The 20920-nt window shown below is 53.2% G+C and overlaps 1 protein-coding gene across 2 annotated transcripts in view; it reads left to right on the top strand.

Annotated features, from left to right (window-relative positions):
• Positions 1-20428, top strand: part of WHRN (whirlin) — an 87254-nt gene extending 66826 nt beyond the window's left edge. Inside the window, exons 5-12 of one of the 2 annotated variants that reach the window (XM_012802469.2) lie at positions 101-137; positions 1256-1468; positions 2155-2364; positions 14996-15067; positions 16062-16599; positions 18470-18648; positions 19143-19265; positions 19561-20428. In XM_012802469.2, the coding sequence (XP_012657923.1) occupies positions 101-137; positions 1256-1468; positions 2155-2364; positions 14996-15067; positions 16062-16599; positions 18470-18648; positions 19143-19265; positions 19561-19743 (1555 nt within the window). In that variant the 3' untranslated portion in view covers positions 19744-20428. Of the gene's footprint in view, positions 1-100; positions 138-1255; positions 1469-2154; positions 2365-14995; positions 15068-16061; positions 16600-18466; positions 18649-19142; positions 19266-19560 lie in introns of both variants that reach the window. The other variant, XM_012802470.2, reaches the window with a different exon arrangement.
• Positions 20429-20920: the final 492 nt, after the last annotated feature.

The raw sequence follows: 20920 nt of genomic DNA, 5'->3' as shown, positions 1-20920 counted from the left end.
TCTGAAAGCTTTGTTCTTCCTGCTCCAAATCAGCCTTTTCCTGCTCACGCCTGTTTGAACTTCTCAGGCACGCCCCTGAAGATGTGGTCTCTCTCCACAGGTTTCCTGCAGATCTCAAAACAGAAGGCACACACAAGGTAGGCATTCTTCATCCTAGGGTGTCTCCGCTCCTTCCTAGCCACCCAGGTGGGGAGCCCTGGTCAGGCAGAGGGTGCCAGCAGCTTGTACACGCTGTCTCATTTTGGTCTGGCAGCCCCTGACTGCCCACCCTGCTGTCCACAGAGTCGGTGAGCCTACCAGGTTCTGGCCACCACCCGTGGCACCAGGGTTCACAGCAGTGGACAGTACAGACCAGGTCCCTGCTATCATGGAGGTCACACCCTCATAGAAGCATAAAAACAAAACAGACCTTCAAACAAATACATAATTTGAACAGATGCTCAGTACTGTCAAGTTGGGTCCTGGGAGTTACAAGAGAGAGAATAAGGAATGAGACACCTAACCTCAATGGGGCAGGAGGGAGAGGGAGAGGGCGCAGACCTCTCCACTTAGGTGCCGACACACCCTTGATCAGTATACTAAATGTTAAATACAAGTTATTGGATCATGGACTGGGGGAGGGGATGAGCCAGTCAGAGGGCACAGCACGTGCCAGAGCCCTGAGGCAGCGAGGACCTGGCTTGTTGGAAAACAGAAGAGGGACCTCGGTGGTGTTGGAAGCAAGACAGCAGCAGGAAGGATGCCAGATCACATGGGGTTTCATAGGCCAGGCTGAGAAGCTCAACTTCTAACCTAAAATAATGGGATGGCATTGAAGGGCTTTTAGCAAGGTAGCAACACCAGAGGTGTGTGTTCTTACAAGATGGCTTCAGCAGCTCTGTGTAGGTGACAGGACTGAGGGCACCAAAGGGGAGACAGGTGATCGGAGGGGCTGTGGCAGGGGCACGTGTGCAGGTCTGAGGTGTGTTTTGTAAACATAGGTACTACTATCATCCCTGGTTTCCCAAAGGAGCTTTTGAAGCCTAAGGAATAAAACAGGAACTGTAGTAATATTGCTTGATTCAGATGGTTACAGACATGAGATGAGATAACAAAGTGCGATGTGAGCACTGTGTGACTGATGATGCCCCTGTCAAGGTGTTCTGTGGGGGTTCCCATGCATGCTGAGACCACAGCAGTGCTGCTGCAGGCTGGGTTTGGCCACTTGGTCCCAGAGCAGCTGGGAATTCCTGGCCTCTGCCTTTCTGTCCTTCAGCCAGGGTTTTATAAAGGCCCAGCCGGCTCCCAGGTGACCTTGAGCAGCCTGGGAAACCAGACACGTGTGCTGCTGGAGGAGCAGGCCCGGCACCTGCTGAACGAGCAGGAGCGGGCCACCATGGCCTACTACCTGGACGAGTACCGCGGTGGCAGCATCTCCCTGGAGGCTCTGGTCATGGCCCTGTTCGAGTTGCTCAACACTCACGCCAAGGTGACCACACCCTCCCCCCGGCCTGGCTTCGGCTTTTCAAAGGCTTTCCCTCTGTCCCCCTGAGATCTTACAGGCAACCAGTATGGAACTAACCCCCCTGAACAGAGACTGGGGCCCAAGGCAGCCCCTCCTCCAGAAAGTTCCACATTCTAGGGAAAGCAGACGGAGTGCCCTGGGATTGGGGCCCTAACTCAGGGGTTTCCAACACTGAGTGCACATTTAGAATCACCTGGATTGTCCTTAAAAAGCAATGCCAGGTGCCATCCTGGGCTTGTTAACTCCTCACATCTGGGGAGGGTCATTCTCACAACACCCCCCCACCCCCATAGGTGACTGTGCCAAGTCGCCCGCTTGGGAACACTGCTGTACTGGGAGCCTGACATTCAGAAGCTGAACAAAGGAAGGATTTTATCCACTGGGAGGGGTTACATTTTGAAAGATTTGACTTAGAGATAAGTAGGGGGAAGGGACAACCACAGGCTCTGCGGCGTGAAATGTGGTGTGTTCAGGGAGTCGCAGGTGCACATGCCAAGGAGGTGTCCAGAAGGAGCAGTGGGATCGTGCAGGGCCCAGTGTCCAGGCAAAGGCGTTGGCCTTTCTCCTGAGGACACTGGAGAGCCATAGAGGGTTAAGGAGGAGAGGACATCGGGGAGACCTGCTGAGTGTCCCTCTTGTCCCCACTCCAGTTCTCGCTCCTGTCTGAGGTGAGAGGCATCATTTCCCCACAAGACCTAGAGCGCTTCGACCACCTGGTGCTGAGGCGCGAGATCGAGTCCATGAAGGCACGGCAGCCTCCAGGCCCTGGGGCTGGGGACACCTACTCCATGGTCTCCTACAGTGACACAGGATCATCCACAGGCAGCCACGGCACCTCCACCACTGTCAGCTCGGCCAGGGTGAGCTGCCCCTGCCCTGTCCCTGGCTCCGCAGCCAGGGCAGGATTAAGATACAGGCTTTGGCGTGAGACCAGTCTGGGTACAGATCCCAGCACTTACCAGCTCTGTGCCTGGTTTCTCTGAGCCTCCCTTTCCTCACCCATAAAAAGCTGATAGCTGTTGAGTGCCTGGGTGGCTATGTAGGACACCAGGGGAACAAGAGAGACATGACTCTGCCTCACAGGGCTCACGGTCTGGGGACCTGGGGGCTGTAGGAGAAAGGTGAAAAAAACAGGTAATTAGGTAGGTAGAAAAAATAATTATAATCGTGGGAGGATGAAATGAGAAGGCACAGCCATGCATTTGGCAGGATGCCCGGCCCCTGCCGTGCTCTCAGTAAGTGGCAGTGGTCACGGGGAGTTGGGTCGTGCTTTTTGTTGTCCCTGAGAGGCCACCCTGTTGCCTATGGAGCCCCAAGCCCAGTTTGGCTTTCTTGCAGACTCACCAGATCCCCCAGAAAAGCATCTGGTTCATCTTGGGGTGTGGTTTTGTCCCCAGTATGCTTGGAGGCAAACCCAGGTGACCTTTGCAAGAAAGAGCAGGAGGCCATGCCTTGATATCCATCTACGTGGTGGGAAGAGTCAGGGCTGAGGCCGGGAGGGCCAGCCTGGCACCACACTCTCCTCTACATTCCCACTTCTTGCCTTTGGACCACCCACCCACTCCTGTATGGAAGGGGAGGGAGGACGTGCAGTGCCTTAAGTACCATTGCTCCCAGAAGCTGAACTGGGTGTTCTTATTGGTGGATTCTCGACTCAACACAGACACAGCATTAGTTGTCCCAGTGAACCGGAGCAAGGGCAGTCGCTCAGGGGTGCAGGGATGTCAGGATTGCAGACACATGTTGGTAAACGGGCAAGGGTGAGCTCACAGCTACCAGGAAACAGCCTGAGCTGGAGTGTGTGCCTCTCTCGTTTGCAGATCCCAACTCCCAGTGTGGCTTTCCTTTAGCTCTGGGTGTCTGGGGGTATCTTCTGCTCTTCTCCCCATCCCTACCATCCCCAGGGGTGCTCATCCCCTTCCCGTGATGAGCCCAGAAGTCGCCATGCATTTCTTTAGGGCTGAGCATGGTTGCAGCAGAGGCTGTTTCACTTTTGGGGACTTCTGGGGGCAGGGAGGAGGCCGTCCCCTGCAGAGAATCTCTGGGGACAGATAAAAGGGTGGTCCCTAAGCCCCTCCCCAAGTTTCTGAGGTGGGAGCCACTCTGAGGATTGGATGTTCTGAAAGTCCATGACCCCCCCAGATAGCACACACAGGTCAGGGTTAGGACTAAGCTTGACCAAGATGCTATCCTGAAGGTGGGTTCTAAGAAAAGTCTCCAGGCAGGAGAGTCAGCATGGAAAGGTTGCTTCATCTCTTGGTGCCTCAGTTTCCTCCCTTGCTGTGAGGTAGTGATACCACTTCCCCCAGCTTATTGAGAGGACGCCTGTGGGCCCAGGAGGAGGAAACTGCTAGTACCAGCATCCCACAAGAGCTGCCCACACCCCAAGGGTGAAGCTGTAATTCTTTCTGACCAGCCACAGCCTGGCTAAGGAAAACCACCTGGAGATTTGCATCCAGGGCCTCATGGACACTTGCAGGCTCTGGAAGGCACTAGGCTGAGGGACTACCTGCCACTGCTCCTCTGACCTTCAGCCTACGTAGGTGCTCTCCACATGCTCAGCTCGGAGCTCCATTTCAGATTCGGCTACTCTGCTGTGGCAGGGCTTGGGCCTCCCTGAAATCTAGGCCTTCTCCGATCAAGGCTTCCAAACAGGCTCCTCCTTGAAGTTCTGCCTTTCGTCAGCAGATGTGACCCTGGACAATTCACTTCCCTTCTCTGAGCCCATCTTTCCATCTGCCAAATGGGATTAATGGCCCCATCCCTGCCCTAAGGTGAATGACCATCTCCTAAATGCCCTTTGTCAGGGACAAGTGTCATTGCTTCAGAGCGGTGGGGACTCAGCTGTCTCCCTGAAGGAGGCAGGCACCATGAGGGGTGTTGGTTACCACAATGGGGCTCTTTCTTCCCCTCTCCTTCCTTTATTTCTGCCCAAAGCCTTCAAGGTGAATAGAAAAAGGATTTGGAGACCCACGTTTACTCTGCATGTGTGTGTGTATGTGTGCACGCGAATTTGGGGACCGGGTTGTTGCTGTGCCCACCCATTCCCTAATATTTATTTGATTTATTTTTCTTTTTGCCTTTTGCTCACCCTTCCTCCCCCAGGAGCGGCTGCTGTGGCTTATAGACTTGATGGAGGTACCGTCCTTCCTGCGGGGTGGGGACTGTGGGTGTCCCTTAGCCAGGGCAGAATTTGAGGGCTGTGGCCCCTCCTACCACCCCCTCACATCTGCACCCATTCCTGGTGGGGACCAGGGCTGCTTCTTGGTGCCCACCATCTCTCCTGGTCACCCATTTGTCAGGCTTCCTCAGGCTCTAGGGTGAGAATCCCCTCCATTCAAATCCCAGCTCTGCCACTTCCTTCCTGTGTGACAACCTCAGGAAGTTGTTTGACCTCTCTGAGCTATAGATCCTGAGTTTCAGGATCTAAAGAATGAGGGTGGTAATTCCTGTGCTGTGAGGTTGAGAGACCTCTTGGCCTTTGCATATGCCATTTTCTGTCTGTCTAAAATATTTTCCTTCCCAGATCACATGGCCTGACTATCTCCTGTGTGCACTTCAGCCCTTAGTTTAGATGCCACCTCTTCCAAGAAGACTTCCCTGATCTTCTCAAGGGAAGTGACTTCCAGACCCAGGCTCCTCGAGCTCCCTGGGCTTCCTTTGGTCACAGCTCCTGCCTCATTATGTTCTCATAACCTGTACAGGTCTCCCCAGTTACCTGCCCCAGGACCTCCAGCTGCATGGGGCCAACGACTGTGTCTAGAGTCACCATGGAGTGCCTTGTGCTCAGCTCAGAGCCTGGCCCGTGTTAATGTTACTAGTTGGGCCTTTATCCATAGTGCTAGTAGCTAACACTTGCTGAGAGTTCTCCAGGGCACTGTGATGCCACTTTCCAATCATGTCTGCTTTAGATGCCAGTAGCTAGGAGTGGTAAGTGCTGCTGTGATCCCATCTTACAGAGAAGAAGACTGAAGCTCAGAGAGGAGACGCAACTTGCACAAGGTCACACACCCAGCAAGTGGTGGAGTTAGGGTTCAAACCCAGGCCTCCCTGCCTCTGAGCTGGTGCTGTTAACCCACCGTCGGGCTGAGATTCTCCCCGGAAGGATCACACCAGCTGCTTGTTCAGCATCATCTAGTCGTCTGTCCATCTCTACTTTCCTCCTCTTCTTCCTGTTCAGGAATTGATTGAGGACATGCTAAGTGCTATATGCAGCTCTAGGCACAGGGGATACAGTGTTGAACAACAAAGAAACCCTTTCCATGGTGGAATTTAGAGGACAGCAGGAGTGGCAGACAACCGACAAGAGAGCTGAAATATACAGCAGGCTGGGATGTGATGACAGGTGTTGAGGAGAAAACGCAGGAAGGGAGGAAGGGCTGGTGAAGACCTGCAGGAGGTGAGGGCCAGAGCCCTGCTCACATCTGAGAGAATGAGAGAAGAGCATTTCATAACACAGGATGTGCAAAGGCCTTGAGGTGAGGGCATGCCCTCAGTGCCTGAGCAAAGTCCAGGAGGCCAATAAGGCCAGAGCAGAGGGAGTGCAGGGCAGGGCAGGTGGTGTGCTGAGGACATTGGCCTTGACTGAGTGAGATGGCAGGTAAAAGCAGAGGGTTGACTTGTTCTGACTTATTTCTACCAGGTCTGATTACTTTTAATGTCCCACCTTGATTATTGAAAATACACAAGGACAGGTTTATCCCAGAATGACCTGATTCATTCTCAGGAATCAGCCAGGCCCAAAGGTTTGTGTGCCAAGCAGGGATTGGGAAGGCTGTGTGCAGCCAGAGTTGCTAAGATGTGTGACGATGGTCTCTGCGGGTGCTAGCTCCTCCTGCTGCTGGGTCAGCCCCTGCCTTGGTATCTCCTGGGAATGCCCCTCCACACCAACACACACAGCAGGCCTCAAACTGGAGACTGATGGACTGGTGCTGTATGGACACAACCACCTCCACCTGGAAGCCCTCCCACAGGCTGTGCAGGGCACTGTCCCCACTAGGAATTGGGAGCCCCGTGTATTTAATCTACCCTGGTCCTCCCTTCCACACAGTGTGCTCTCAAGAAAGCCCCTCACTCACTTTTAGCCTCAGTCTCCCCATCTGTACAATCAAGGTAGACCTACAAGGCTCCCTCACTTTGGAGAGCCTCCTCTGTGTCTGGAGGACACAAAAAAGGTTCTTTGCAGTATATTTGGCCCAGGCTGACTTCTGAAAAAAGATCAAAAGGTAACATGCCACATTATTAGCAGCAATTCAGCCGCCTGGCCACTGTGTCTCATGTTATCACTTCTAAGACCTTCTCACCCAAATTAACTCATGGGCCTCATTAAGAGGTCTGGGATGGGGCAGCGTGAGGATCCCCACTTTCAGAATCACAGCCCAGAATAGCAGCTCTGTGCTCTGACCAATTCTGTGTGTCTTCAAACAAGAGCCTTCGCTTCCTCCAAAGGGAGAAGGAGCTTGAGATAATATTTATTCACCAGTAAGTGCCAGTTCCTGGTCTGCAACAATGCTACATATTAGTAAGCTTTGTTGCAGTAATGCTGAGTAACAACCCCCAAATCTCAGTGGACAAAAATCAAAAACATTTCTCTCTTCTGGCCAAAATTCCTTTCCGCACAGAGCTGCCAAGCTTTTCCTTTCTCCGCTAAATCACTCATCACATTGCTTTAGCTTCCTCATGGGTTTCTCCTCCCCAGTGGCCAGAGGGAGCTGGCAGGGTACAGGCAGGAACCACATTTTTCTCCTGTCTGTGTCCCCAGGGCCAACTCAGAGCCTGGCACTGAGTGGAGGCCCAGAAAATGTGGAGCAGAAGCAAAAATGAGACCATCTCTCCAGCCACCTGAAAGATCCTCTTCTACCACTTGGCCTTCCAAACATTTGCCTCCCATGTTGTAGGAAGATGTCCTTTGCTCTGGCATTCAGACAGGCAAGGTGGCATCAGGCGACTGGCTGTCTGTGACCCAGATGCCCCAGACGTGTGCCCCAGATGGAGCCAGTTTCCATTTAGCCTGAGTTCCCTGGGTCATGCTGTGCTGTTATCGATCCCAGGTTAAACATGGCTCATTCTGCAGCCGCTTCCCCTCAAACGAGAAGCAGTCAGTCGAAGGAGATCAGAGGCAGCTTTTCCCCCATCCACAAATTACATTTATTTTCCATTTGTCTAATAGAGAGTCAGCCTTGAGCATTTTTTACTGCCTTCAAACAATATGATTTTTCCCCATAAAGATGTTGGCCAGGAGAGCAGAGTGAAAGAAGAATGGCCTGCCTGACGTTTCTTAAATGTTTCCTCTAGTGCCAGCAGGCCTGTGGCAGAGGGGCTTAATTGCACAGGCTTTGGATTCCTCCCAACCTGGCTCAGCTCTTCAGACTAGCAGCCATGTCACCTTGGGCAGGGCATGCAAGCCTTCTGTGCCTCAGTTTCTATATCTGTACAATGGGCTAATAAGACTGGCTATCTGTTGATTGTTCTTAAAGTTCAGTGAGGTTAAGAGGGTGTATCAGGTGTGGAGTGTGGAGGAACCAATTCCGTTATTGAGGGCACTACAGAGGATTGTAAGGAAAAAGGGTTTGCAGAGGTCAAGGCCAGCCTTTTACCAACAGAGCAGATGCCATTGAAGTCAAGACATGGCAACTGGGACATGCCCTATTCTTTAGGAAGGAAACGATATAATCCTTTTTCCATCTGTTAAGATGCCTCTCCTCCCATGTGTATGAAAAGAGCCCAAAGGTGCAGGGTAAATGGGGATCACCTGGAGGGGCTGCAGCTCCTGTCCAGGTGTGTAGGTGTGTTGTCACCACATTCCCCACCCCAGGAAGGGGGCACAGAGAGGCTGGGACATGTCCTCCTCCTTGAGTAGAACAGCCCACTCCATCCCAGGGAGGCCTCAGCACCTGCCCCCTGCCTTCCCAGAACCATACATTTGCCCAAGGCATTAATGCCTCTTGGTGGCTGCAACTTCACCATGGCCAAGTCTGAGTAGGACATCTCCCAGCCAGCACACTGCTGTATCTACAGTGGTTTATGGGACACTTACCTCCCCCTACCAGACTTAGGGCTGCTGGAAGCTGTTTCCACCAAACAGAGCCCAGTGTGGGGAGGTGAGAGCCTGCTTGAAGTGGGCTGTCCCCTGCTTCCCTCCGCACAGACTCTCCCAGCTGTCAAATGGAGGAATCAAGCCCAGCATTGACTTATGACAGCTTTTCATCATTTCTGTGCCGTGGACCCCTCTGGCAGGCTGGTGAAACCCTGGGGCCCCTTTTCAGAACAACAGTTTTAACCATTTAAAGATAAAATGGGGAGCAAATTATTTCACAAAATAGCATTTTCAAAATATGGAAACACATTGTAAAACACGTGCTACTTCATTAGCAATAACTAGCTCGAGCCACGGGTCAGTGACCACTGTCATTGTGAAGCTGTGTTGAGCGCATAAAGGATTTTGTGACATCTGCAACAGCTGGGATGTGGTAGGGAAGATGAGTGACTTCTGTGGGTGACAGTGGCTGGTTGTACTGAGGCTTTGTCGCCTCCGTTGGTAAAGGAAGGCAATGTAGCATTTCAGTCGGAGGTTAATGAAAATGGAGCTGGAATGTTTTCCCCAGCCAAGTTCTCAGGGCCCCACCCTCCATTGCAGGAGCCCTGGTTCCCAGCCTAGTCCTCAGGCCTTTCCGGCCATAACCTTCTGGAGATTCTGGGTCACGGTCTCTTTCCACTGACATCCTTTTCCTAAGACCACAGGGAGGGAGCTGTGGGGCCAGGTTTCAGCCTAGTGGGAGGAAGCCTGATCTGTTCAGTGGTAGCACAAGCCTCACTGGGAGGAGGCAGTGGCTCCTACTCTGGGTTGTAGGTACTGGCCTGGTGGCAGGGGCCGTCCCCGCTGTCTCAGCCACACCAGCCACTCTGGGTCCCGTTTAGCTGCTTTCAGGAATGCTTCTCTCCAGCCCACTCTTCTAACCTTACCCTCTGACCACCAGACTCCTCCCCCCCACCCTGTGTTTGGAAAAGTGTGGCTGTCTCCCCAGTGTGGCTGTCACCACAGGTCTAGTCACACAAATGGTCTGGCCCCCCAGGAGTGCCAGGTCTTACTGGCTTACCTTAGCTTAATCATTGTCCCCCCAACCCCAATCTGTCTTTCCTGGGGTGACAGGCTCCCCTCCTAGCGCCAGCTCTGACCAGCCACCACCCTCACTGTCCTCTATTCCCTGCCGCTGTAAAGTGAGTGAGAGGCACCGGGCAGGAGTAACTGAGCTGCCAGGTCTAGGTGCTCAGGTGGGCTCTGGCCTTGGTGGGGACGGGGAGGGGCTGTCTCTTCCCGTCACTCCCTCCCTTGCTGCCTTTTCTCATGAAGTCTCTTCCCTATCTGATCTCTCTCTCTTTCTCTGCCCTTATCTCCCCATCAGCAGCCTCTTCAGGCAGAAATCTATGGCTCCCCTAGTGACATTCCACAAGACTTTGTGACCTAGTGTCTCTTGGTGCAGTCCGGGTTGGGGTCGGGGGAGCCTGTTGGCCCAACATCAGACTAAAGAAGCAGGAAGAACAAAGAGCTGAAAATAGCACCTTTATGGCCTAGAAACTAGGGTTGGGCTGGGGGAGGAGCCCCATTCTGCTGAGGTGGCCCTGAGCGCCCAGATGGCATCTGGGCTTTGACGTCATCCAAGCAAGGCCTCGCCTGCCTCCTTTGCAGATTCCTACGTCTACCTGCAAAGTTAGCACAGGGGGTTGCCTGCTCATCCTTTCACTTCATTTCATTCCTCTCTCAGTCCCCCAGACAAGACTGCTGTGATGGCTGGGCCCTGAGTGGGCCCCAATAAGGACTTCTTTTCCCTGAAGGGGAGGGCATTTGTGAACTGCTACAGGTTGGAGGAGGGACTGGAGGAACAGCATGCCTTCAAGGCTTCCTGGCTCTGTGGGAAACAGGTTTCTCCTCTGGGAAGCAAGTCACGCCTTGAATAGAGTTCAGCTTCCTGCCTTGTCCTTGCTGTGTGACCTTGGACAGATGACCTTCCCTCTCTGATCTTCGGTCCACTCAGCTACAAAGTGGTTGAAGAGTACCTGGCAGGATTAATTCAGCCTCTGGGCCTAAGCCCTTAGGTGGTACCAGCCTCAGAAGGTGCAGGGGAGGTGCCCCCAGGTAGCTGTGCTTGGGGTGGGGGTTGTGGCCAGGACACACAGACCCAGCTCCTGTGTGAGCTCTGACCTTGAGCCTCCTCTGGAAGCCTGTTCTGCAAGCATTTCTGCTGACACATCCCCGGGGTTCTTAGCCTGCTGTCTGCAGCTATTTCAGATGCACAAGGAACATGGCTTGGGGACTCGGGACTCCTGAGCGTCTGGATTCAGCAGATGGAGTCTGGCAGGGCCAGGCTCCAAACCGTCTGCCGTTTGCTCCACTTCAAGCCTCCCTCCCATGGCTGGTGTATGTCCCCTGGCCACCCCTCGTCCCCTCCTCCATCTCCACCTTCTGCCTTTGTTCCAGGATGGGCCAGCAGTGGCTATGTCCTCTCCTTGCAGAGAGGGTTGCTTGTGGGGCCCTCTGGATCCCATGACATCAGGGCCTTGTCTGTTTTGGGGGTTAGAATAGCACAGCGTGGACTTTGACCCAGACCTGGTTTAGAAAGCTGATCTGCTATAGGATGGCCATGTGTCCTTGGATAAGTCCCTTCCCTCTCTGAGCTTTCCTTGTAACTGATGTGCTGAGAGCATCACAGTGCCTGCCTCCCAGGGGGAAGCAACTGAGATAATGCAGGTAAAACACTCGGCATGGGGACTGGTACACAGTAGGGCCTGCACAGTTCGTTGTTCTCTAGTATCCTTTCCAGGAGGAAGCCACACCCACCTGAGCTTCCCCGTAAGACACAGCTGCCTGCTCAGTGCTTGTTGAGCAGATGAATGAATGTGCACAGCCCTGATCCACCAGAGGGGACAGAATCCCATGTCTTTGGTCCCACCATGTGCTGTCATCTGCACCTCACCATGGCTGCCCCCAGGGTCACCTATGCATTGGATTCCTGGGGCAGGTGGCCATGGCTATGTTTGAGTGTGGCAGAGGGTCCCTTGTCTTTGCTGTGGATGCCTTTAATGCTCTGGCCCTTCACTGTGCTGCTCAAGTCAGAGCCAAGACTGTTGAGTCTTGAAAAGCAATTACATGTAACCAGCCTGCACCACTGTTCACCATAATTCTGGGTGTTCTAAATGCCCAGCTGGGCTATTTCCAGGGAGCATTAGACGCATTCTGGTTTTGGAAGAGAGGTGTACAGGACAGCTGCCATTTCCTTTGCATCTGAGGTGTTCACACATTCAGGGTACATTTTGCAGTTCATTCTATTAGCAAGGCCGCCCAGCCCTCTGATGTGTGTGTGGTCACCTTCCTTCATACCTTGTGGTAGGCCCTGCTCTGAGTGCTCTGTAGGTATTAACACATCACGTGCATGAGGCAACTACAGCTGTTAGTCCATTTTACAGAACTGAGGCACAGGAAGGTTGATTGACCCACCATCACTCAGTGATTCACCCACCATCTCAGCTGTAAGTGGCAGAACTAGGTGTGATTGCAAGGAAGCCCCAGAGGTGGCAAAGCTGGAGCCAGTGTCACTAACCACTTCCCCTTCTCAAAGAACCTCCCCCACTCCTGCACACACACACACACACACACACACACACACACACACACAGTCTTTATGTCACAAAGGCTGTCAGCAGCATCTTGGGAGGTGGTATGCAGTTAACACATCAGGAGGCTCAGGTTTGCTTGTAAGCAACAACTTTGTTGGAAAAATGGGGACAGCTGCCCCAGCCTGACTTTGCCCCAAAGGCATCACAGGACCAAACGAAAAGGTCTGGGTTTGCCAGGCTCAGAGCCAAGAGGCCTGAGTGTGCTGTGGGTTCCAGTCACTGGCCTTTCAAAGTGGGGGCATGACTGGTACACTGAGACTTAGGTGTGTGGAGTTGGGGCCTCCCCCCGTGACAGCCAGAGTGAGCAATTGGTTCATTCGTCCATTGATCAATTCATTCATGGGGTAATCAGTTTTCTTAGTAAATATATATCAAGCAGAAATCTCTAAGCTCCTGTTCTAAGCACTGAGGAGAGAGTGAGGACCAGGTAGTCATAAGTCCTGCCAACTCACTCTTTGTATCCAGTGGGAAAGAAAGAAAATAAGCAAATAGACAGTATAAAATCAGGTTGTAATACATATTATGTAGAAAACCAAAGCAGGGTCAGGGTGCAGACAGAGATGGTGGTGGGCTGGGCTATTGTAGGCCAAGGTAGTCTCGGAGGGTCTCACCAAGGTCAGAAATGGAGGAAGGAAATGAGCCATGGGTGTGTGCAGGCAGAGAGCTGTGAGTGCAAAGGCCCTGAGGCAGGAACGATGGCATCCTGTGGCAGGAGAAGCAGAAAGGAGGGCACTGCACAGGCACAGCGAGTGTGGGCTTTAGAACTTCTTCCAACTAAGATGAAAAGGCCCCAGGGTGCATGAGCAGGAGAGAGACATGACCTGACTTACAGTTCAAGGCTGACACCCTGGCTAGTGGCTAGGGAATGTGATCAGTGAGATGGGGACAAGTGAAGTCGGGAAGGGCTAGTCAGGGCAGACCTCACCGAGGAGGCTCTTGAAGGAAGGGCACCAACACTTGCCTGCGGGTAGGTAAGAAGTGTTCCAGGCAGAAGCAACAGCCATGTGAAGACCCTGACATGCCTGCAGTGATCCCGTGTGCCTAGAGGGGATGTGAGCAAAGGGCCTCTTCCTAGAAGGCAAACTTGACTGAATTTCTACGGCAGCCCACTGTCCTCAGGCTCAAGTCTAAGCAGCTTCATACTTGACTTATGTGACAGCCGGCAGCAATGGGTTAAAATGCCACACCTTGTGTCCCTGGTGGGCTCAAACCATTAGCCTATCAGTTAACAGCTGAATGCACTAACCAGTTGCACCACAGAGACAAGGCCACACACTTACGTGGAGCTACCCAAGGAATCTTAAACCACCTCGGTCTCCTTCCCACTTTATGTACATCCTTTTCTCTGTCTGTTCCCTTCTCTGCTCACTCAGAGTTTTGTCCCTGTTTTGTCCCTCTCCTCCAGGAAGCCTTCTTGATAACCCCTCCCCAGCTGCGTTATATGTCTGTGTCTGCTGACCACACTGTCTTTAAGCTCTGGAAGGCAGAAGTGTCATTTCTCACCTCCTCTGTGTCCCCAGCCCCTTGTCAGTCTAGAGCAGTGGTTTTTAACCTGTGGGTCGCGACTCACAGGAACTGTATTAAAGGGCCCTGGCATTAGGAAGGTTGAGAACTACTGGTCTAGAGCTTCAGAGATGCTCAGTATTGGTGCACTTGAGACGTGAGCCAGGTGTTGGTGGCTGCATCAGGGTTCCCAGAGAAAGAGGACCCATCAGGTATACTATATAGGTGTAGAGAAAGATTGATTGTGAAGGCTTGACTCATGCAATTATGGAAGCTAGGAAGTCCCATGATCTGTTGTCCAAGAGCTGGAGACCCAGGAAAGCTGGTTGTTCAGTTCCAAGCCTGAGTTCAAAGGCCTGAGAACCAGGAGCACGGATGTCTGTGGGCAGGAGATGATGGTGTCCTGGCTCCAGAAGTGACAGCAAGTCCTCCCTTTAAGTTCTATTTCATGGGTTGGATTCTGCCCACCCACACTGGGGAGGGTGGATCTTCTTTACTCAGTTTACCAATTCAAATATTAATTTCTTCCCGAAACACCCTTGCAGACATATCTAGAAATGATATCTCACCAGCTGTCTGGGCACTCCTTAACGCAATCAAGTTGCCACATGAAATTACCCATCAGAGTGGCAGAGGCTCATTGCCATCCTGGCTCTGTGAGCTGGAAAGAAATGGCTCCCCTGATCCCTCAAGAGAGCCCAGCTCGGAAAGGAGCTCTGCTCGGCCACCCACAGACAGTGCAGAAGTGGCCTTTTGGAAGCTCAGTGACATTTGAGGAAGCATCAGGCTTCTTCCTGTGATTGGGAAAGGCAGAAAGAAATAGACATTTTTGCACAATAAGACCCATTCAAACCTTAAATCCCCATCTTGGGATTAGTATCAGAAAAGAGGGAGGCTCTCCTTAGCCGCTTCTCACTTGCAGTGTTGCTGTTTTCACACCTTCCTGGGATCCATCAGAGCCGTGGAGAGACAGGCCTTGGGTTTCGAGGTGTTGGGCGTGTTGAGCACAGCACTCAGGGCTGAGTCCAGGAATGTCCAGTCAAGGCCAGAGACACACCAGCATCACCAGGAGTTCTGGGGAGGCCTGAAAGTGACTAGAAAGTCCCAAAGAGAAATTAACTTCAAAGTGACCGGCAGGCAAATTGTCCTTAATTTTAATGAGTCAAGTGAATTCTGATGAAGTTGGATAGGCCAGGCATCATGTGAGGATGTCATAAGGCCTCCTAGACCTTGATGTCCTAGAAGACAAGCCAGCTTGTCTTCTGTCAGCTTCCCTGTCAGCTTCCCTGCTTATCTTGCTTTCTTATCCATTTCTAGAACACTCTGGACCTGGAGGAGACTGGTGAGGCTGTCCAGGGCAATGTCAACACCCTCCCAGATGTGTCCGTGGTAAGACCCTGGCTGGCCCTTTGACTGCGTACTGCCCTTCCTGGTCTGCTCAGGTCCAAGGGGCTCACTCTTCTCTGCAGCAGCCAAAGGGTGGGGAAGAGGACAGAGGCCTCTGCTGTGAGCTCTCAGACTGTGCTGCAGACCTGTGTATAAGTGCACCCACCACTCTGCCACCTCTAGCAGGGGCCAGGATGGCTTGTTCCTAGTGATTTTAGGTGGGACTGTTGTCTAACTGGTCACTGTGTGATTTGGGGCAAGTCTCTGTGCCTCAGTTTTTCCATATGTAGAATGAGGATAATAATGTGCCTCTCCTATAAGTTTATAGCAAGGAGTATGTTAATTAATTAATTAAAGCACATAGGATGGTGCTTATAAGGCTCCCAGAATTACGCAAGTGTCAGATGTTGGCCTAGGCAGAGGGGCCACAGTGCCCACTACATACCTGCTGTACATGGCTCCTCACGTCCCCACACTCATTCTGCTGAGTAGGTCTGCCTGTCCCCAGTGCCCAGATGGCAGTGCTCGGAGAGGCACTGTGCCTTGCTCAGGGCCACATGGCACCCAAGCCCATATGCCCATCCACCTCTTCTCCATTCTGTCCACTTCCAGCCCTATCACCCTTCCCACCTCAAGTAGCCAAGATCATCCCCTAAAAAGAAAATGGCATTTTTGTGTTTTCATCTTCTCCATCCTGTCTCTAATTAAGTCTGTTCCCTGTGACATGCCCTGGCTGATGCCAAGAACTTCAATTCCCAAAGGTAATGATGCCGTCCCCAGAGACACCCTCTAAGATCCCAACGCTTATCAGCTGCCGAGATACTGGGGAGAAGTTTTCCACTCAGGTGTTACATTATTCAGAGCAGCGTGGCCAAGAGCCGGCAGAGCAGGGACAGAATTCCAGCTGGGGTCTGGTACCACTCGGCGGCTCCAGCCTCCACTCTCTCCCAGAGCGATGGGCTCTGACTCCTTCTACTCCTTCTGGGTCTTTTGGCAGGATGATGTCAAATCCACCTCTGAGGGGCTGTCCAACTTCAAGCCACCACCTCCCCCACCACCTCTGGGCCAAGGCCATGACCGCCCACCTGGCCAGCTGAGGAAGCCAGGGAGAGAGGACCTCCAGCCACCTTCCTCTACGTCCTGCCACTCAGGCATCATCTTGTCAGCTCCGCAGAACCGCAGCCCACCGGTGGGCACGGCACCCACCCCAGGGACCTGCCCTGCACAGGACTCACCCCCCTCCCCCATCTATGCCTCCATCTCCCCTGCCAACCCTGGCAGCAGGAGGCCCCTGGATGCCCATCTGGCCCTAGTCAACCAGCACCCCATTGGCCCCTTCCCCCGGGTCCAGTCACCCCCACACCTGAAACCCCCCCCTGCCGAGGCTACCGTGGCTGGGGGCTGCCTTCCACCTCTCTCACCTTCCGGACACCCAGACCAGACAGGCACAAACCAGCACTTTGTCATGGTGGAGGTCCACCGCCCGGACAGTGAGCCGGACGTGAACGAAGTGAGGGCACTGCCCCAGACGCGCAGTGAGTACAGCAGACAGGGTGGGGGCTGGGCTGGGGAGGCAGCTCTGTGGTCCTTGCAGGTCCTGGTCCTCTCTGAGTTAATCTGCCCATCAAGGCGGTGAAGGGTGGGACGGGTGCTTGTCAAGCAGTCAGCTAGCCTAGATGGTCCCTGGATCAGGGTCACAGTGGCCACGGGAATAGCACCCCGAGTTCAGCATTAAGGTAGTTTGGGGTTGCAGACTCCAGTTTGAATCCCAGCTCTGCTTCTCATGCCTGCCTGTCTACTGTGCCTTGCGTTGCTCATCATAAAATGGAGACAGTGGCATTGGCCTGCCAGCTCCCTCCTCCCTGGCCACCCTGTGTGCACCTAATCATCTCCCTACAAAGACTAGGCTCATTGCAGGCGGTGGCTTCTGGGACCCCTGTCCTCCAGAACCCAGCACGGAGTAGGTGCTGGGTGAAGCTGGGTATTGAAGGTGCAGTCTGGACCCCCTGTAGGTTTCCTGATGCAGGGCAGCAAGAATCTTCCAGGCACCTGGGAGGCCAGCCAAGGCTACAGAGCCTGGTTTTCCAGAGGACATGAGCTGAGGAGGCAGAGAGAAAGAGAGAGCCTAGTTTTCTCTCCCAGAAAGCTCTGGAGCACAGCCCTCCTTAATTTAGAGTGTTTGGGTGCGTTTAGTTAGGTTCTGCTGCCATCTTGTGGCTGCAGTGATATGTGGGGCCAGCTGTGGCCAAGGAAGAGGGCAGGTCAGGTTGGGGGACGTTACCTGAGGGCCTGCTGTGTGCTGAGCAGTGCACAGATGAGGATGCAGAATGCAAGGCCGTGGTGGCCAGTAGCTTAGTGAGAGGAGGCAGCTAAGGGGAGGGCGGGCAGGATGTGGTGGGAGAAGCCAGACCTAGCATGGTTGGGTCACTGCTGCCACTAAACACCAGTTGAGCTGGACACACACGTGATGCTAAGAACTAACAGCCTCACTAATATGTTCCAGGAGCCTTGCCTGTATTGTTGACTCTTTCAGTCCTCCCAGCAGCCCTGTGAAGCTGGTTCTATCATTATCCCCATTTTACAGATGAAGAAACTAAGATACAGAAAGTATTTGTCGAGCCTGTTCCCTTGATTGCTTCACTCCATCCATTGTATCTGTGAGTCTTCATGACAGCTCCACAGGGCAAGCATCCTGCTTCCTATGTGAAAATGAGAACACAGGAGGCTCAGAGAGGCTGTGTTACTAGCCCAGGCTTGCATAGCGGGTTAGTGTAGTTTCGGACCTGATCTACTAGACTCCAGAGTGGGAGTGTTCTTAATTGAGTGTCTCAAGTTCAGCGGCTGGGTCATTACAACAGTAAAGGAGCTTGTGTTGACTGGGGAGCTAGAAGGCATGTGCCCACCCACAGCTTAGCTCAGCCTACGTGGGGGTCATGCAGGAGAACAGGGCAGGTGTGGCAGAATTTGGTTTTTCCTTGGGAAGCTATAAATTTAAATTTTATATGAAATCTTATGATCTGAATGTGTTGTTGGTCCATCATTAAAAATTGACAGCACTGTGTGAGTTTTAGAAAAAAAAAAAAAAACCCATATCTATGGGCTTAGTTTGTCTTCTGACCTCTGTTATAATCATTACACCAGTTGCTGAGAACTGGGAGGTCAAGGCAGGTGTCCTGGAAGTCAGAGCCTTTGAGCCAGGTCTGGTTGGAAGGGCAGGTCTTCAGTAGGAAGAGAGTGTTACCAGGGAGTCTCCTGGCCCTCTAATCCCAAGATCCCTTCCTTTCTCCCCCTATCTTTGCCTGGGGAACTCTCCCAATCTTCCTGCCTCTAGTTTCACTGCCATCTCCAGGAAGCCCTCCCTGATCCAGCTGTATGCCTCTCTCCTCCCGTTCCCCTTCCCAGCAGCCTCCACACTCTCTCAGCTCTCCGACAGTGGGCAGACTCTAAGCGAGGACAGTGGTGTGGATGCCGGCGAGGCAGAGGCCAGTGCCCCAGGCCAAGGCAGACAGACAGCATCCACCAAGAGCAGGGGTAGCAAGGAGCTGCCTCGGAATGAGAGGCCCACAGAGGGGGCCAACAAACCGGTGAGTGGGGTCAGGGGTAGTGCAGAGACTGAGAGGAAGGCAGGCCCCCAGGTAGAGAATGGGCATTCCCAGGGACCCACGTTTCAGCTTGGCAAGTGAGCACCAGGCAGCTTGGCAAATTCCCATCACTTGGGGATTTGGGAATACCACTAATAACCACTACATAAGAAATCTGGAGGTCAAGTTTAAGTCCTACCTTCACACGGATGCTGGGTGGCTGAGGCCAAAGACTTGAGAATCTTGAGGCTCATCAAGGTGTGATGCCACCCCAGACAGCCTTGGGCAAGCCCTGTAACCTCCAGAGCCTCCGAAGCTTCCGGTAAGGATTAAAGAACTAGGACACCAAGTGTGTGGCCTAATGCCTGGCACACTCAAGCCCCTAACCCAGACCACAGTCTGAGCCCTGTTGACCACGGTGAGTCAGGGCCCAGCCCAATGTCAGCCACACCTGTCCAATGAGGAGGCCTCAGTGATATCCTTCCTCACACCCACAGCCTGGACTCTTGGAGCCCACGTCCACTCTGGTTCGTGTGAAGAAAAGTGCAGCCACTCTGGGCATTGCCATCGAAGGTGGCGCCAACACCCGCCAGCCCCTGCCTAGGATTGTCACTATTCAGGTACATCCTGAGGGCCTTGCTCACCCATCTTTCCCTAACCCTGGAGGAGCCTTTCTCAGCATCTTCAAGGCTTTGCCACTCCCATAGATGTCATACCCTCCAAGAGCTCATATGCAACCCAGGCTTGTATCACCTTTCTTGAGCCTCAGTTTTCCTAATCAGGGCAGTGGACTCCCAGACTGTGGCTGCCTGGGTGGCAGCACTAGCTTTGACCTGACCCAGTGGGTGGTGAAAGCCAGTGCTGCCTAACCTTTAGGCATCCCACATGAGCCCTGTGTCCTTTCTCCCCCTGCAGCGAGGTGGCTCAGCCCACAACTGTGGGCAGCTCAAGGTGGGCCACGTGATCCTGGAAGTGAATGGGTTGACACTTCGTGGCAAGGAGCATCGGGAGGCCGCCCGCATCATTGCCGAGGCCTTCAAGACCAAGGACCGTGACTACATCGACTTTCTGGTCACTGAATTCAATGTGATGCTCTAGAGACCGAGGCCAAGGGCTTCCTACTACTGTCAGCCCCTGTTCCTGGGCCCTCCTCCCTCTTGGCTTGATGCAGCTCTTTGAGGGGTTGGGGCCAACCACATGGCCAGGGTAGCAGGAAGACATGCCCCCCTCTATCCAGACCCCCTGGACCAGAACCAGGAGAGGAAGATAGCCAGTGAGGCAAACAGAATGCCAGGTCAGGATCTGGTGCTGTACTGGGTACACAGTAGGCCCTCAGTACAGGTGGTTTGCAGGAAGGGAAGAAAGGAAAAGGAAAGGCAGAGCGCCTATCTCTCTGGGTTGGGTTGGGGGTTGTCACTGCTGCCCCAGCCAGCGAGGACCCAGACCGTCCCCAGATGCCTGAGCTTCTGTCCTGAGTGAGGTCACGTGAGAAAACATGGACACAGCCCCCCACCAGGAGGCATCTTGCGGGACCTTTAGTGCCACAAATAAGCATCAAGCACCTCCCCGTCTTCACCCCCACTCCTTCTGGCTCCTCGTTTCCCCATGGTATTTATTATTTATTTCCCTCCCCAAACCCTTGGGGACCCCACAGCCCCAGCTTCCCATCTACCTTCAGCCTACCCCAGAGGCCTTGCAGGTGACCAGCAATGTCATTGTATTTATATACAGAGCTTATGACTTTAATTTTTCAATAAAGAAATCTGAACAAGGTTAGGGACCAGTGTGCTGTGTGGTCTGCCTGTGTGGCTGGGGTTTTGGTGTGGAGTGAGAGGGGTGGCTAGGACAGATGGGGGCACCCAGAGCATCCATACCACTACCCTGCCTCCCTTCCTTGGCTCAATTTTGGATATACAGTGGGGCGTGCAGTCACACTTGAGCCATGCCTGCTTCTTGGTGCACCTTGAAGCTTCCAGGGCAAAACTTAAGCATTTACAGATAACATTTTCAGATGAAAGCATACAAGTATGTTACAAGGCAAAACACACAGCTCAAGTGAATGTTTTAAAACCCAGAGGTGGCCTAAGGTTAGTTTGCAGAAGCCGACACTGAGATAAGGATTTGTTTGCTACTGGGGAGACCAGTAAGGGAGTGGGGAAGCAGGACAGGGAAGGGGAAGAGACTGAGTGAGAGTGGGATTTCAGACAGTCCACAGAGGGAAGCTTCAACCCTATCCCACAGGAGACCGTGGGGGATAACTAAGCCTAGCGTTGTC

This window comes from Otolemur garnettii, unplaced genomic scaffold (assembly GCF_000181295.1).
Source record: "Otolemur garnettii isolate 467f Iridium unplaced genomic scaffold, OtoGar3 scaffold00014, whole genome shotgun sequence".
NCBI lineage: Eukaryota > Metazoa > Chordata > Mammalia > Primates > Galagidae > Otolemur > Otolemur garnettii.
This window is presented reverse-complemented; position numbering and strand designations above follow the sequence as displayed.